The sequence below is a fragment of the Mytilus edulis genome, chromosome 1, assembly GCF_963676685.1.
Source record: "Mytilus edulis chromosome 1, xbMytEdul2.2, whole genome shotgun sequence".
In the NCBI taxonomy this organism is placed as follows: domain Eukaryota; kingdom Metazoa; phylum Mollusca; class Bivalvia; order Mytilida; family Mytilidae; genus Mytilus; species Mytilus edulis.
The window spans coordinates 80434270-80451415 of record NC_092344.1 but is presented as its reverse complement, the minus strand read 5'-3'; the positions used below and the strand labels follow the sequence as shown (position 1 = coordinate 80451415).

The following is a 17146-nucleotide window of genomic DNA, read 5'->3' as shown; positions in this document are numbered from 1 at the left end:
ACGAAAATAAATTAACGACAGAATTAAATGCGTGACCTCCTAAAAAATTCTTTTGTACAGGTTTTGGGATATCAGTTAACTTTTAAAATCCACTTTTAACTTCATACCATTACCTTTTGAGAACATGTATGGATGATATATTAACTGTGATATATTGCTTATATTAACCAAGGCAGAAGAACTCTACATAAAATGTAGGCACGCGAAGTGTCCTTGGAAAACTTTGTCCATCAAAAGTTTTTATCAGTTTTTCGCAGCGTATACTTTGCCTGTTTAACTTGACAAAGATATTTACATCTGTCTTGTTCATTTTATAAAAGGAAGTTTTCATGCTGTTTACTCGAGGCTGTTTATAGTGAGGAATCACAGGCACTTGTCTCAGAAAAAAAATCCTATATACCTTAATATAACGTTATAATGTTATATTAAGGTATATAGGGAAAAAAATTCGGAGACAAGTGCCTGTCCTGTGTGAGGAATGAGTGAGTAAAGAGTAAAGCAGTCAACATTTGGAACCGTCGTCACTCAGTATAAAATTGAGAATGGAAATCGGGGGAATGGGTCAAAGAGACAACAACCCGAACATAGAGCAGACAACAGCCGAAGACCACAAATGGGTTTAAACAACCAATTTTATATCACAGGTAATATATTATCCATACATGTTATCAAAAGCTAAACGTATGAATTAGTTAAAAGACATATTGAAAGTATACATTTTATACTACATGAATTACACGGTAAATAATTGTCTTTATCTCTTTTTTTATGATAAAATTTTAATGAGGCAGCCTCATTACGCCAATGAAAGCTACACCATTGCCAGCTAAAGTCCGCCTCTGTGTGCGAGATTTTCTCGCCGCTGCGTTGACTGAGACCCGTTGGTGTCATTCGGCTGTTTTCTGCTCTTTTGTCGGGTTGTTGTCTCTTTGACACTGTCTCCACTTCCATTCTCAATTTAATTTTTCTGATATTATTGATAATCATTGCGCTCATATACTTTGTAAAGATTGATGTTGGGATGATTCACGCTGTCTATACTACATGCGTATTTAGTTAGTTATTATGCAGTTTCAATCTGTCACACTTGTGTCGGATAAATCGATATATTACGGTACAAAAGGTTTACAAGGTACGTACAACTTTTGATTGTAGCTCGAGGCAGATTTTTTGTTCATGGATTCGTTTTTTCTATATTAATACAGTATGTCAATGTGTTTTTTTTTTTATGTATGTATGTTTTTCATATTGATAATGTTTAGATTAATAAAGCACTGTAGTCATCGATGTTTAACATATACACGAATAATGCATTTTAGGTATATGTGCATATTGTCTGTTATAATCGGCCGTAGTCAGCACTTGACTAAATTCTCCGATGATCCTTTATTATTATCTTCTTCATATCATCCGTAGGTTAAGTAAAACTCACTTAGAAATGGTTTGATTCCTCAAATTGACACGAAGCACAAAACACTCATATAATGAAGGCAACCGTGTGACAAGAACCGATCTAAGAATAGTCGCAATTACTGAAAACTAATTCAAAAGCCAATTGATAATAAATAAATAATATTCTCCGACACTTAACTATCAATCAGTAACCATCCAATAAATTGAATATAGAGACGTCATAAACAATCCGAAAAAGTATGACATTGGCATGCACGGTGAATTATAAAGGATCGGTAATTCAGTTATAACATAGGCGAATGGCGGAAATAAAGGGAACCTGTGATTTTGGGGAGATGGAAAAAGGGCAATTTTTTCGTTACTTCAGATGGCGGGGATCAAATATTTGTTGATAGTTTGTTCTTATATTGTACTGTTACACACGATGGGTATGGTTGTCCTGCGAGAGAACGTACTGTGCTGGTGATTCGGTCCTGACGGGTGCTGGTGATCAATGAAAAAATGTAAACAAAGACGAAAATGATGATTTTTGACGTTTTCACTCATAAAAAATGGAAGAAAACAGTTGAGATTTTTCAATTTCGTTTCTTATGGGTTCATATATAAACCATTAAAAAATTGACCCTCTAAACTGTTTCAGTAAGCGTAACACAAAAATGCTCATTTTCAGAAAATCTCGAACTGAAAAAATAAAACAAAAATGCTCATAGAGTCCGCTTTCTATACCGCAATCCACACGACAAAACAATTTTTTGAAAAAACATTGCAATTTCTTAAAATTTAGCATTTTCTCAATTTATGCATGTCCTGATACTGTGCTGGTGGGTCCTGTCATTGTGCTGGTGGGTCCTGATACGGTGCTGGTGATTTTGGATAAGAAGTTGGTCATATTTGAAACAAATGTTACAAAATCAATAAAATTGGGCAGATAATTGTTGCCAACAGGATCTATGACTCCTATTTTAGCTCTTGTGCATCCATTTGGCTGTTTAATATGTGTTTTCAAATGATCTTAACTTGTATTACATAATAACATAAAAGGGCAACATCTTTCGTCCAATATCAGATAACAATATATAGTATCTAAAATAAGTTAAAAATCCCACAATACTATATAATTCATTTTATGTGTCAATTTGTTCGAAAAAAGTCGAAAAGAAGAGAGTTTAAGTTAATGTCATGATTATCTGTCGCTTTCTAGATCTATGCTTAGCATTTATTTCAGATGACATGGACTCCTCACCCTGATGACCCTGCTGCCTTTCATAAATTCATCCGTATACATATATTAATAGATAAACGAAAGGCTGCAACTGGTATTTTTGTATTTAAAATGATTCGTTGTAACGAGAATATTTGTGGTGAATGGAAACTGTGAGGGTCAAAATCTTAAATTGCTTATAAATGTTGCTGGACCTAGTTTCGTTATCTGATCCGAATTTTCTGAAATGTGCAAGGTAGATAGACATTTTGATTTGTTTACTCGGTAATGAACCCTTGTGTTGATCCCATGGTAAACATAACACAAATCTCTGTACAAAGGTCTGTGAATTTTCTACAAAAATAGTATTTTATTTTCACTAAATTCTCTTTTTTCTACTAAATACAATAATGAACTATAATAAATAATAATGCTTTGCAAGAAGTTTCCCCTTGATATATGCACATTTCGTAATTGACATTGTCATAAACCGTACACGAAAAGATAAAATATTGATATAAGTACTTAATTTGCATCTTTGAACCCCCACCCCGTCTTGTTTTTTTGGAGCCTGGGGTGTCTAAAAATGGTCGATTACAGACAGCCGAGTACGCATTTTACTTTCCAGGCGTGTTTATGTTTTTTAAATATAAATTAAAGCTACATTTTAGTATAATAATTCTATGAATTCACAATATAAAAAAATGCAGAAAAAAAATGAATGAAGTGAAATATCTTAGTAAGGAGTCATAACTACAGAGATGGTGTGTTTGACACACAAAACTTAAAAGCTTAGTGATATTACCAATATTAAAATAAAAGTGTATTTTAGTTGGGTATTTTTTCCATTTACTCATTTTCAATTATAATCAAGGCACATTTGATTTTTATTCATGAAAAATATTTAAATATAGAAAAGTAGGACACATTGTTCACTTCCTCCCCCGTAGTTCTTTATCAAAAATATTTATTTTGAAATGAAAAAGCTAAGAAATCTTAGGTTTTTTAGTGTTTTCTAGGTTATCTCGTCTTCATTCTCTGACATATTCTAGCTTGCCCTTTCATAAAATAGTGATTTTTTTAGTGTTTTATCGAATTTTCGAAAAACAAATACCTGATAACCGCTTAGACAAAAAAAATATGTTGGAAAAATCTTACAGCAAGTGATTCTTAATAGCTATAGCCTCGGTCACACCTTACCGGATAGCTCGAACGGACGCCTAACGGATAAAAAAAAAGTTATCCGTTGACAAAATTTGTATCTGTTGGGAGTCCGTTGGTGTACTAACGAACATGTAACGAATGCCAAACGGACACACAACGGACACTGAACGTACGTGAAACGGATACGTACCGGACAGAATGGACGTCGAACGTGCATCCAACGGACGAGTACCGGATAAAACAGACACCGCTATGGAAGCGTAACGGATAAAACGGATGAACAAAATAATCTGAAAATTAAAGGCAATAAACCATCTAAAAATTAAAGGCAATAAACCATGAGAAATTTCAATTGGCATTTGTCCATTTTACATCCGGTAGTCATCCGTTTTATCCGTTATCCTTCCGTTAATATCCGTTTTACATCCGTTTTATCCGTTAGGCGTCCGGTAGACATCCGTTGGTGAATTGGTCTACCGGATCTCCAACGGATGCATAACGGATACAAAACGGACGAGTACCGTACAAAACGGATGCCTAACGGACGTTCAACGGACATTTTACCCGTTGGACGTCCGTTCAAAGTTTGAACATGCTCAAAATTTTCCACCGGACAGAACGGACGTCAACGGATAAAACGGACGCTTAACGGACATGCAACGGATATGGACGTACGCCTAACGGATAAGAACGGACGTCCAACGGACATGAACGGATTGAGAAAAAGTTATCCGCTAGGCGTCCGTTCGAGCTATCCGGTAAGGTGTGACCAAGGCTAATATAAGATACATTTTTCTTTTACAATCCACCTTTAAAATTTTACGGGAAACTATTCCAAGCTTTCACTGTAACCTCGCTCTAACTTACCCCCCTCCCTCCCCCACCCTCCCCCCAAAAAAACACCAAACAAACAAACCCGCAACACTATTGTCATTCTTATACAACACTCAATTGTTCACAAACAAATGTGTTTTAAGCTGCTAAAGACATGATTCAAACGCTCAGAAAGTCCTTTGTTCTATATTTATGCAAAACCTTTCACATTTTTATTTTATGGGTTATTGTTGAAGGTCGTACGATGACGTATGGTTGTTAACACATACTTCCTTTGGTTTCTTATGGAAATTTGTCCATTGAAAACAAACATACCACATCATCTACATTATATTAAGTATTGTATAAATTACAACGTATTTTGGTGATCTTGCAAAATGCTCGTAATCCCGAAAATCGTAAACATATTTTCTTATCTTAAAAGGGGGCAATAACAGTCCAATAAATAAGATTACAGTTAATTTCATTTTTTTTTTAAATAGGGGTATTTTTTCTCTCATAATAACAGTAAACGATTCACAACAATGTCAATTTCAAGAAAGCAGACAACAGCTAATTAGTCAACAACAGTACAGCATCAATGCTCTTGAATATATGCCACTTTTAACTAAAATATAAAAGCACAGAACCAGGACATAGGAGCACAGAACCAGGACCGTTTTTCTTATCACCAGCACAGCGTCAGGACAATTCCGTTTAACGAACTTGCACGACTTTTGCAATATAATATTGTTGTAATATACTTTGCATGGTACTTATGACACATCAGAGAAAAATTAAGCAACAAAACAGTCGTTTTATTGCCGTTCTGATACAATGTAAACAAACCCACCAGCACAGAATCAGGACCCACCAGCACCCGTCAGGACCAAATCACCAGCACAGTACGTTCTCTCGCAGGACAACCATACCCACCGTGGTTACACCACTCAAAATAATATCTACGGGAGGAAAACTTGGCATTTTTAACATCTTTCTTTCTTTCTTTTGTTCCCTTTCTGACCTGCAGAGGCGAACTATGCAGGGACACACCCGTCGTTACAACCCCCCAAAAACAAACAAAAAAAGACCTCGCTCAGCGCATTTGTTAAGGTCACAATTTAACTTAATACAAAATACAATAATAAATTCTTGGTTTTCACCATGTTGCTGAAATTGAATGAATATAAAAAAGAAGATGTGTGCCAATGAGACAACTCTCCACAAGAGACAAAATGGCACAGAAATACAATAGGGAACCGTTCGGCCTTCAATAATGAGCAAAGCCCATACCGTATAATCAGCTATTAAAGACCCGAAATGACAAATGTAAACACAATTCAAACGAGAAAACTAACGGCCGAATTTATGTACAAAAAATGAACGAAAAATATGTAACACATCAACAAACGACAACCAATGAATTACAGGCTCCCAACTCGGGACAGGCACATACATACATAATGTGACGGGGTTAAACACGTTAGCGGGACCCCCCAATCTAGAATAGTGATGTAGCAGTACAACATAAAAAGAACTAACTATAAAAATCAGTTGAAAAAGAAGGTCATTTGTATACATGTTTGACATTTACCCATACGACCTTCATTCAATTTCAGCACATTTAGTTCGTTTGTCCGACCCTGTATTGACAGTAAACAGATTATATCCTGGAATAGATTTCTGAGGCCACAATAAAAATATCTCATTTGTTGAACTTGTATTTATGTAATATTTTTTAATGTTGATAAGAAAAAGAATTCTAAGCATTTACAGTTTATTCAATATTAAAGCATAGGTATTGAAAATTTTTAAGGATGGATAAACTATTATGTCTTTGGAAGAGGGGCTAGCACTTCTTATCTTGTTTTCAAAACTAATATTGAATGAAATTGATTCACTGGTAGATAAAAGAAACGCATGATGAAACATATGTAGTAAATATTGACATTTTTGTATACCTTTTCTTGCACATATGTTCCATTGTATATATTCATACATATATTGACTTTTCTGACTAGGGTTTCCTTCAATTATTGTGTAGATGTTTAATTTGGATAATTTTAGGAATGCATCATGATAATAAAAACTGACATAAAAACAATAGAATCAACAAACGGTTTCTTGCATAACGGTTCATCATTCTCGAAGTAAACATTTGTATTATCTGTTTTCGTGAATATTTTATTTTTTTATTTTTTTTTTTATTTCATAAAGTTTTAAGATACTAAAATATTATGGAAACATGGAGAAATAGAGTTGCCTTGGTAACTGGGGCATCAATGGGTATCGGATATATAACATGCAAGAATCTAGCTAAACATGGCATTAAAGTTGTTGGATGTGCAAGATCTGCAGAAAAACTGAAGGTGGGTGTAATTCAAACTAGAAATAATTCATAACGAGGATATAACAGATTTATCAAACATATCAGACTGAACAATTAACATAACCAGCCCCCTTTTTTTATCTACTTAGATTACAGTTCATATTCATGTTAAGAACGGTTAAACAGATTCTTTAGTATACATAGTAAAATAAGAGATTGTATCAGAGTTGACAAAAATAGAAAATTAAAAATTGAAGTTTAGTGCAAACAATGATTTTTTTTATCCAAATCATGTTCCCATGCATATGTGTCTGTGAAAAGCATACACTAACGAAACTTATAACTATGAATTTAAGTGTTGGCTTGCTCTCTCCTATTGCAGATCATTCAGAATTCGGATTCAATAGTAATTTCAATTCCACATCAGAAACGGTACAAATGTATTTCTTAAAACATACATGTATGTCAATTGCAAAGTCATGGGTAATATAGTGTACTAATTTTTGTTTACAGTATAATAAAGTCCAATAAAAGTTTGAAAATGAGCTCTTATAAAATTCCATTATCTGTATATTTTAAAGTGAATCCATGCATTAAAAGTTAAAAAAAGAAATAGCAAGCTGGTGTCAATAAATAGCTATAGTTAATCAAAATACAAAATATCTTATTTAATCGTAGTATTCTCTTCATTTACAAATATTCTAAATACAATAAAGAAATCCACGTTTTGATTTTTGTTTCAATATTTTTTATTGGTTATCTGTATCTACAAAGAGCACAAGAGTAAAACAAAATCGTCACCTTGGCATTTCTCAATATATGTTTTTAACGGTAAAACACTTTCTAAACACTACATTCTAGTCTATTTATTTATATGACGATCGATGGAGAATCATTGCTTCTTTTTGCAAGCAACATAGGAAAACTATCAAAATAGACACCGTACAGACATAATTTGATATTGATTTACTTCGTAAAAAAATACAATTTTCTCTTCATGGATTCTGGTGGTTTCACGAAGTTTAAAGGGAGTGAAGCATCTAATATCTAATCATTCCAATCATAGATTCAAGATTATCTCCCGTTAAATGATTTAATTCAAACTCAGTGGCGGATCCAGAAATGATCATAAAAGGGGGTACTGACTGCTATAAGAGGGGCGGGTCCCGCTCCAGTGATTCCCTAAAATCATAATTTCTGTCTTATTCAATTGTTTATGCCATTGTTCTTTACACAGTATAAACAATGATATATTGTTACACGACTGTCCCAGGTTAGGTCAGGATCCATCTAACATGTTAACCCCGCCGCATTCTGTTTGTATGTGCCTGTCCCAAGTCAGGAGCATTTAATTCAGCGGTTGTCGTTTGTTGCAGTGTTCCATTATTGATCTTCGTTCATTTTTGTGTGTACATGAATTAAGCCGTTAATTTTCACGTTTGAATTGTTTTACATTTCACGGTCATTTTTGGGGCCTTTTATAGCTGACTATGAAGTTTGGACTGTGTTCATTATTGAAGGCTGTATTGAACGGTGACCTACAGTTATTAATTATACCCCACGCAACGAAGTTGCGGAGGGTATAATGTTTTTGACCCGTCCGTCCGTCCGTCCGTCCGTCCGTCAGCCCGTCCGCCCGTCAGTCCGTCCGTCAGTCCGTCAGTCCGTCAGTCCTGTTTCTTGTCATCGCAACTCCTCTCAAACCACACAACAGAATTTCACGAAACCTTTTCAGATAATAAGGACATACTATGTAGTTGTGCATATCGACGGGAAATTGCGATTCAATTTTTTTTTCTAGGAGTTACGCCCCTTTGAACTTATTTACTTTAATGTACTGCTGCAACAGTTTGTCATCGCAACTCCTCTCAAACCACACAACAGAATTTCACGAAACCTTTTCAGATAATAAGGACATACTATGTAGTTGTGCATATCGACGGGAAATTGCGATTCAATTTTTTTTCTAGGAGTTACGCCCCTTTGAACTTATTTACTTTAATGTACTACTGCAACAGTTTGTCATCGCAACTCCTCTCAAACCACACAACAGAATTTCACGAAATCTTTTTATATGAAAAGGACATATTATGTAGTTGTGCATATCGACGGGAAATTACGATTCAATTTTATTTCTAGGAGTTACGCCCCTTTGAACTTATTTGCTTCAATGTACTACTGCAACAGTTTGTCATCGCAACTCCTCTAAAACTACACAACAGAATTTCATGAAACCTTTTCAGATAATAAGGACATACTATGTAGTTGTGCATATCGACGGGAAATTACGATTCAATTTTATTTCTAGGAGTTACGCCCCTTTGAACTTATTTACTTTAATGTACTACTGCAACAGTTTGTCATCGCAACTCCTCTCAAACCACACAACAGAATTTCACGAAATCTTTTTATATGAAAAGGACATATTATGTAGATGTGTATATTAACAGGAAATTATTATTCAATAATTTTTCTTATACAATTTTTTTTTCTTATACTTATTTAATTTCTTCAATGACAATGTGGGGACGTTGGGTATGTGAGCGTGCTCACTAAGGTTCTTTAATTTCTGTGTGATTTTCTCTCTTGTGAAGAGTTGCCTCATTGGCAATCACACCCAATCATCTTTTTAATAATTATTTAGAAAAAACTCGTGTTAGGATCTTCTTATACACATTTTCTGTTATGTCATAATTTTGGCATGCTATTTTTTTTCAACCTTTAGTAGATTGTTGTTATTTTTGAGTAATGGTTGCTTCTGTGAACTCGGCGAATTCTGCCTCCAATAGACCTAACCTTCATATATCAAGCTAAAGACTGGACAACACAAAAAAGGGGTGATTTCAGGTTCTTCGCAAGGGTAACAAATTATATTACTACATTTGAAATACCCCAAAATGTGTCTGTCAGAGGCAATGAAGTTATAAATTAAATAAAAAAATATAAAAAAAAACCTAAAGAGTCGTCCCAGAAGAATAGAAATGCAGACACAAAAGCATTAATGTCAAACAAGGGACAAATTAACGCTTATATCTAGAGACCTGAATTAAATTACTTACAAGACTTAGTGATAACAACCTATCGGGGCCTTTTATAGCTTACTTTGTGGTATGGGCTATGTTCATTGTTGAAGGCCGTACGGTGACCTATAGTTGTTAATGTCTTTGTCATTTTGGTCTCTTGTGGACAGTTGTCTCATTGGCAATCATACCACATCTTCTTTTTTATATTGAGGGGCTTACCAGTATTATGTCAAATATGCTTTATACGACTTTTGCAGATATGATCTGATACATGTACCAGTATTTTGCTGTTGTTGTAAATATCAAAACATACCCCTAAGAAGAAAGCTTGAACAATTTCATCAGTCCTCGATCGTCTGTCTCCCAATCAATCCCAATAAAATAGCCGTTTTAAATTGTTATGACTATTGATGTTACAAATATAAATTCAATATGAAGAAAATGGTCATGCGTGGTGTTGAAATATCACAGGAATAGAGAAGTGTTGTGGTTTTTTTGTTGCTTTTTTATTTATTAAAACCCAAACGTCGAAATCAAGTCGGCGAAAGAGACTTTTTGTTTTTTGCGATTCCTCTATTGTGGTGCGTTTTATTGTCAAACGTTATCCCGCTCTGAACTCGGTCACGAACTGTTTATGTGTTTCTTGCCTTTATTTATACAGTCTTTTTTTTTTAGTTCAGAAGAAAATACCTCCCCTTTGGAGTTAAATGGTTGCTCCCTTAGTCGAAGACAAACGGACAACGCCATGACAGAAAAAAACAAAAATCAACGAAAAAAAAAAAACATCAGTCAATAAATAACAACATAGTGAACCAAAGACTGATCACCACGATTCACAGTAAGAAAAAACGGGATAAAATCAGGTGCTCCTAAGGATAAGTAGATCTTGCTCCACATGTGACCCACGTCGTGTTGATCACAAGTACAAATCATTGACGACGGTTCTCATTTGCCGGCTGATGATGCTTCCTGATTTAAATTAAAATTTAATTTAATTAAAATTTAGAAACGAATTGTTTTTGATACATGAACACGATTTTTTTTTTGATTTTTCGAAAATCAATGTCGTTTTGATTTCTTTTTTAATTAATTCTTAAAATAAGTGGTCGGTGATTAAATTATAATCAATTAACTATGTACAGTGTCAGTTTTAGAGGGTAACCACAAGTGTATACATGTTAATTTTTGTAAGAAAAAAGACACCTCTGCAATTTTGTTTGAGACTTATTATAAATATACACCTTGCCAATGTAAGCGTTTTAAACGCCATATTTTTTTTCTGTTCACTGTATGCATAGTGTAATAATTTGACGCATACCACTTAAATAAGATTTAGTGTGATGTATTATAAAATTTATATACACGGCGAGAATTGAATCAATATGATTTCCTGATCTTCTAGGATTTAGAAGAACAAATTGTAGAAAATGGTGGCCAGTTCCTGTCAATTATTTGTGATTTACGAAAGCAAGACGATATCATGGAGATGTTTGAGATGATAAAAAAGAGATGGGGAGGTGTTGATATTTGTATTAACAATGCTGGTTTGTCACTGGATGCTCCGATTATTAATGGAGATTTTTCTTCATGGGAAAACATGTGGCAGGTGAGTTTATCGTTTCGTGGGGAAAATGTGGTTGGTTATATAATAGAGTATCACTGAAGCATGACTGGGTCCGCCCTCCTTTAGGTCAGTCAGCGCCCCCTAATGAAAAGTTCTGGATCTGCCACTGGGATTTTGCAAATATGTTGATCACTGATCATGATATTAGTTTGGTTAGTGCCGGCTCTGATTGACATATCTTGATTCATAAGGCAAACAAACTTATTTCTATACTGAGAAATGGTTTATTTACTGGCACCAGAAAAATACAAAATGTATTGCCGGCGCCGGATTTTTTGTTAACTTAGGCAGCAACCATTTGATTTTCGGGGGGGGGGGGAGCTTTTTGAAAAAAAGTTTGTTTCCAGTTTTTGGAGAAAAAAATAATTTGTTTTTGATTCTAAGAAAAAACAACTGTTTGTTTTCCCCTCAGCTGCCACTCTATGTAATGCTAAAATTGAAAGAAAAAAAATTGTTTTCGACTTGTGAAAAAAATAGATTGTCCAGAAAAAAAAATCCATAGCCCCCCCCCCCCCCCCCCCCCAGAAAATCAAATGGTGCTGGCATAAGGTAAGTTCAAACTGATATTGTTTACACATATTCAATTCAAATAGCTGAGTGACTTTTATTTCAAAAGCAAGTTTAATCAAATCATTTTTTAACAAAAAATATCTGAAGCTATGTGATTGACTTTGTTATATATGTATAATATTTTATCAAATTTATGATTCAATGAGATTTTTTACAGTTAAACATTCTGTGATTCAAGTTATTTTTATGATACATGTACAACATGCAACATATTAGACTGTCATTAAATTGAGTTGTTTGTTTTATATCTATGAAAGTTCGCATATATAAACAACAAAACATTGTATATAGAATCACTATTTTTTTTTATAAATTGTATATCATAACGAGTCTTTTAGGTGGAAATCGGAAACGTAATTTCCTCGCAGAAACATCTTTGATTTCATTGTGTACCTTTTTAAATCCGAAAATAAACAAAACAACTGCGGCCGTAAACAAAAGTGATAATCAAATACAATAGCTGAAAACAAACAGGGCCACAGACCAATCCCGTTGAAGGCGTAATTTGATAGAACATCACAAAACAAGAAAGCTATCATAAAATTACTCGATGAGGAGAAAAAAGATTGTCATTTTAATGTAAAGTTTTGGTGATTTGTTTACTTAAAAATATTTTGAAGTATTCAGATGTGATAAAAATGATGCCATGCAATTACTTTCTCACCGTATACAACATTTCTTCAAGGGCTCGATGATTACCGAAAAGAAGGTAATTTGTTGTCATTAATTATTTTTATTTTTCATATCTATGAAAGTGCTTTCGTATGTTCTTAACATTGTACATAAGGTGCACTATTTTAAATTAATCGTATATCATACATTTATTTGAATCTCATAGATGGACATCGGGAACGTGATTTCCTCTCAGAAACATCTTTAATTTTATTGTGTACCTTTTTAAATTTTAAAATAATCACAAATACAAACACTGACAACAAACTGGGCAAAAGACTAACCCCGTTAAAGGCATTCTTTTATAGAGCAAAGCAAAACAAGTAAGCTATCATAAAATTACTCGAAAAGGAGAAAAAAGGTTGTCATTATAATGTAACGTTTAGGTGATTTGTTTTCTTTAAAATAATTTGGTGTATTCAGATGTGACATAAATGATTTCATGCAATTACTTTCTCACCAAACACAGCGTTTCTTCAAGGAATCGCTGATTACCGAAAAGAACTGCAACTGCTACATTATTTTGTTTACTATGAATTGTGGTTTTGATTATCTATGCAATTGCTTAGGCATTTACAACCGTACATTGTATAGAATAATCGCTATTTTTTTCAAATCATCTGTCACTAAGTTATACTTTCTCAAGTTCATAGTTTTCAAAGACGTTTCCTTCCAGAAACATTTATGGAGGAAACATGTATGATTTCATTTTGAACCTTTTTAAATTTGAAAATGCACAAAACAACTACGGCCGTAAACATAAGTGATAATCAAATACAAACACTTAATACAAATTGGGACACAGATCAATTACGTTGAAAGACATATTTAATAAAGCAAATGAACACAAGATAGCTATCATAAAATTACTCTATAAGGAGAAAAAAGTTGTCATTTTAATGTAACGTTTTGGTGATTTGTTTACTTAAAAATATTTTGATATAATCAGATGTGACAGAAATGATTTCATTCAATTACTTTCTCACTAACAACGTTTCTCCAAGGGCTCGATGGTTACCGAAAAGAACTACAACTGCTACGGCATTTGTTTACTATAAATTGTGGTTTTGATTATCTAAGCAATTGCTTAGGCATATACAACCGTACATAGTATACGCTATTTTTTTTCAAATCATCTGTCACGTAATTATACTCGTTCTCAAGTTCATAGTTTTCAAAGACGTTTTCCCCCAGAATCATGTAGGTGGGAAACATGTATGATTTCATTTTGAACCTTTTTGAATTTGAAAATGAACAAAACAACTACGGCCGTAAACAAAAAGTGATAATCAAATACAAAAGCTTATACAAATTGGACCTCAGATCAATTCCATTGAAGGACATGTTTAATAAAGGAAAAGAAAATGAGAAAACTACCGTAAATTACACGATGAGGAGTAAAAAGTTTGTCCTTTTAATAAAGGCACTGGCTACGGTTACATGGAAATGTAACAATAATAAAAATATTATTGTTACATTAGAGACTAAATGCCGGAATGCATGGTTGGGTAAGGACCTGTTTAATTACGAATGTAACAATAATTATTGAGGCTACGGTTACATTGCGTTATTGTTACATGAAAAAAAGAAATGTACGATGGGACTAGTAATATGTACTAAAAAATAAAAGTTGAGGACATTTATTACATACATTTATAACATACAAATTTCTACAAATCCAGTAAGTTGTTTTTAAAGTCCGACACATTTTTGATGAACGAAATTACGTCCTGCACGGATACGTGTACATACAGAATTTCTTAGTTTTTAAGTTACAGTTAGCAAACTTTGCTTTTGATTATCAATTTGCGTCAAGTTATAAAGCTGTATGAAATGTATGTCTTGATATTGTTTCAGTTTCGTTTAAAACGCATCCCAAGTTTTATTTTTTCACCATAAACAAAATTGGTCCAAAGTATAATGACAGTAATAAGAGTAGGTGTGCAGTTAAATACTTTAAAAAAGTGAAACCATTGAACTATATTTTTCGCCTTTGACAGTCACACTCCTAATCTTGAGTAGTATCTTTAAGAACATCAAAACCATTAATACGTAGTAAAACTATTCAAGTTGTACACCATTTGTTGAATAATAATATTTTATTATTTATCAGTATTAAATTACAAGTATTGTTTAGTACATATAAAAGAATGAAGCAATACAACTATAGAAGATTTAAGTTTAATGAATCTAGCGTGCATTGCTGTTTTTCATGTAACAATAACGTAATGTAACCGTAGCCTCAGTAATTATTGTTACATTTGTGATTAATCGGTTCCTCACCCAACTTTGCATTCCGGCAATTAGTCTCCAATGTAACAATAATATTTTTATTATTGTTACATTTCCATGTAACCGTAGCCAGTGCCTTTAATAAAACGTCTTGGTGATTTGTTTATCAAAAAAAATGTTGATGTATTCAGATGTAATATAAATGATTCCTTGTCATAACATTCTCACAAATGCAACTTTCTTCAAGAGCTCGCCAATTACCAATATGAACTGCAGTCTACAGAATCAAAATAAACCGAAAAAAGCCCATATGCAAATAGAAAATTTATATCCGATAATGCAAAACACAATACAACATCTTTACTGGGAAACCACTGAGCTGCAAAGAATTAGCAAACCAGAATTTTCCGAAACAGAAAGATACACATTCTGATTTCACATAATTTTTTCAAGTTTGTAAAATCACTTCTTGGGATACGATTGCTTTCAAGCAATCTGTAGACTTATACCAGTGGCTCATGTCTATGCCCTCACGTCAACCGTTTTATTCTAAACACCAAGGAACATCTTATATTCGTATGGATTGTCTTGCTTTAAAAGGTAGAAACAAACAAAGGGATTGAACTTAAACAACTTTCCTATTATGTTCTTTATATAATCTTCATGTTTGATATTTCCCTTGACTTATATGCCTGTTTTTAACAACACGGAAAATCAAATTTGTGCAGTATTTATATTTAGTGTTTTTATAAATTTAGAAACACTTCAGAGGGAATTCCCCAGTTTTGATAAAAATGCGAGAGTTCTCTGAATTCCGATCAATCTATTTCTGTCATATAAGACCTGAAGTGGAGTTTTTCTTATATGTCACCGTTATGAAACTGATATGTATGTACATTTTGTATGTACTGGTAAATGCCTCCGATATCCGAAGAACCCCTCGAAAGCTGCGAGGGTACAGTGGCATCCATGTACACTCCCTATCGGGATTAATGGAGATGTGTCACTAACGAAAAATTCGACAATTATTTTTACAAGGACAACTCAATCCCACCCAACACCAAGGGAGTGCTAGGACACCGGGAAGTCTGTTATTATGGTGGAGGAAGCCGAAGTACTCGGAGAGAACCACCGGGCCACTCAGTGGAAACAGACAAACCAGACAGATATCAGAAGATTGATCTCCAGGTCAAGTAGGGAACAACTTTGACCAACCGAGGCCCCCAAAGTACCCATTCTAGTTTAAACTCCGGTCTGGGTACCAGAGATGTGTGTGAGAGGTTGAAAATTACCCTTCTGATGTACTGATATTTTTAGCACCCCGAGTGAGAATCGAACTCGGGACCTTCAGCACTGTAGCCATCGGTCTTAACCACTAGACCACGAACTCACACTATTTTGATATTGTACTTCAATAAAGAAATAGAGAACCATCTAGGTCGTTTAATTAACATTTAATACACGTTCTCGCTCCAGGGTTTGTTTGGGTAATTGTGCGCATGCATATAGTTTTTCTGACTTTAAGGGGTATTAGATTGAATGATTGCTCTGGATTCCCCACTCAATTGATTCATTTAAAACTCATGGGAACTTTTCTATGTATGTCTGCTATTGAGGGTTATTGTTGTTGCATAATTTTAAATCATCTGCATCATTTAAATTAAAATAAATGTAGTCCACATCGTAGAGCTTTAACTACAACACCCCTTCAGGCGAAATGGGGTCTTCCATATTATCATTTCGATTTGTCTCCCTTCCTGAAGTAAATTCCGTCAATTCTGAGAGACCAAAATATACCGATACAAATTAACTTGTTCTGTCGATAAACGTCGTATTATATTAAAAACAATTGCAATTTAAACCGAGGGATGTGTACGGAAAGGAGTCATGACCACTGACCCAAAGGAAATTAAATGTTTAAAGAGTTAGGAATGGGGTTCCTCCTAGAATTAACGTACGAAAATAGGTGATAAGATTATAAAGATACAAAGTGAAATACCATCTCACGTGATTGCTGTGTAAACTTGGAATTGATAGTACAAAAACAAAACACAATGGGCCTAATTAAGTACATTGTTCATACACTTGTATCCGGGATTGGCTAT

At 33.9% G+C, this 17146-nt stretch overlaps 1 protein-coding gene across 1 annotated transcript in view; it reads left to right on the top strand.

Annotated features, from left to right (window-relative positions):
* The first annotated feature begins 1007 nt into the window (after nt 1-1007).
* LOC139491306 (dehydrogenase/reductase SDR family member 11-like) overlaps nt 1008-17146 on the top strand; it is a 39857-nt gene continuing 23718 nt past the window's right edge. The window contains exons 1-3 of the mRNA XM_071278928.1: nt 1008-1132; nt 6809-6960; nt 11346-11549. Of these exons, the coding sequence (XP_071135029.1) occupies nt 6829-6960; nt 11346-11549 (336 nt within the window). The 5' untranslated portion in view covers nt 1008-1132; nt 6809-6828. The remainder of the gene's footprint in view (nt 1133-6808; nt 6961-11345; nt 11550-17146) is intronic.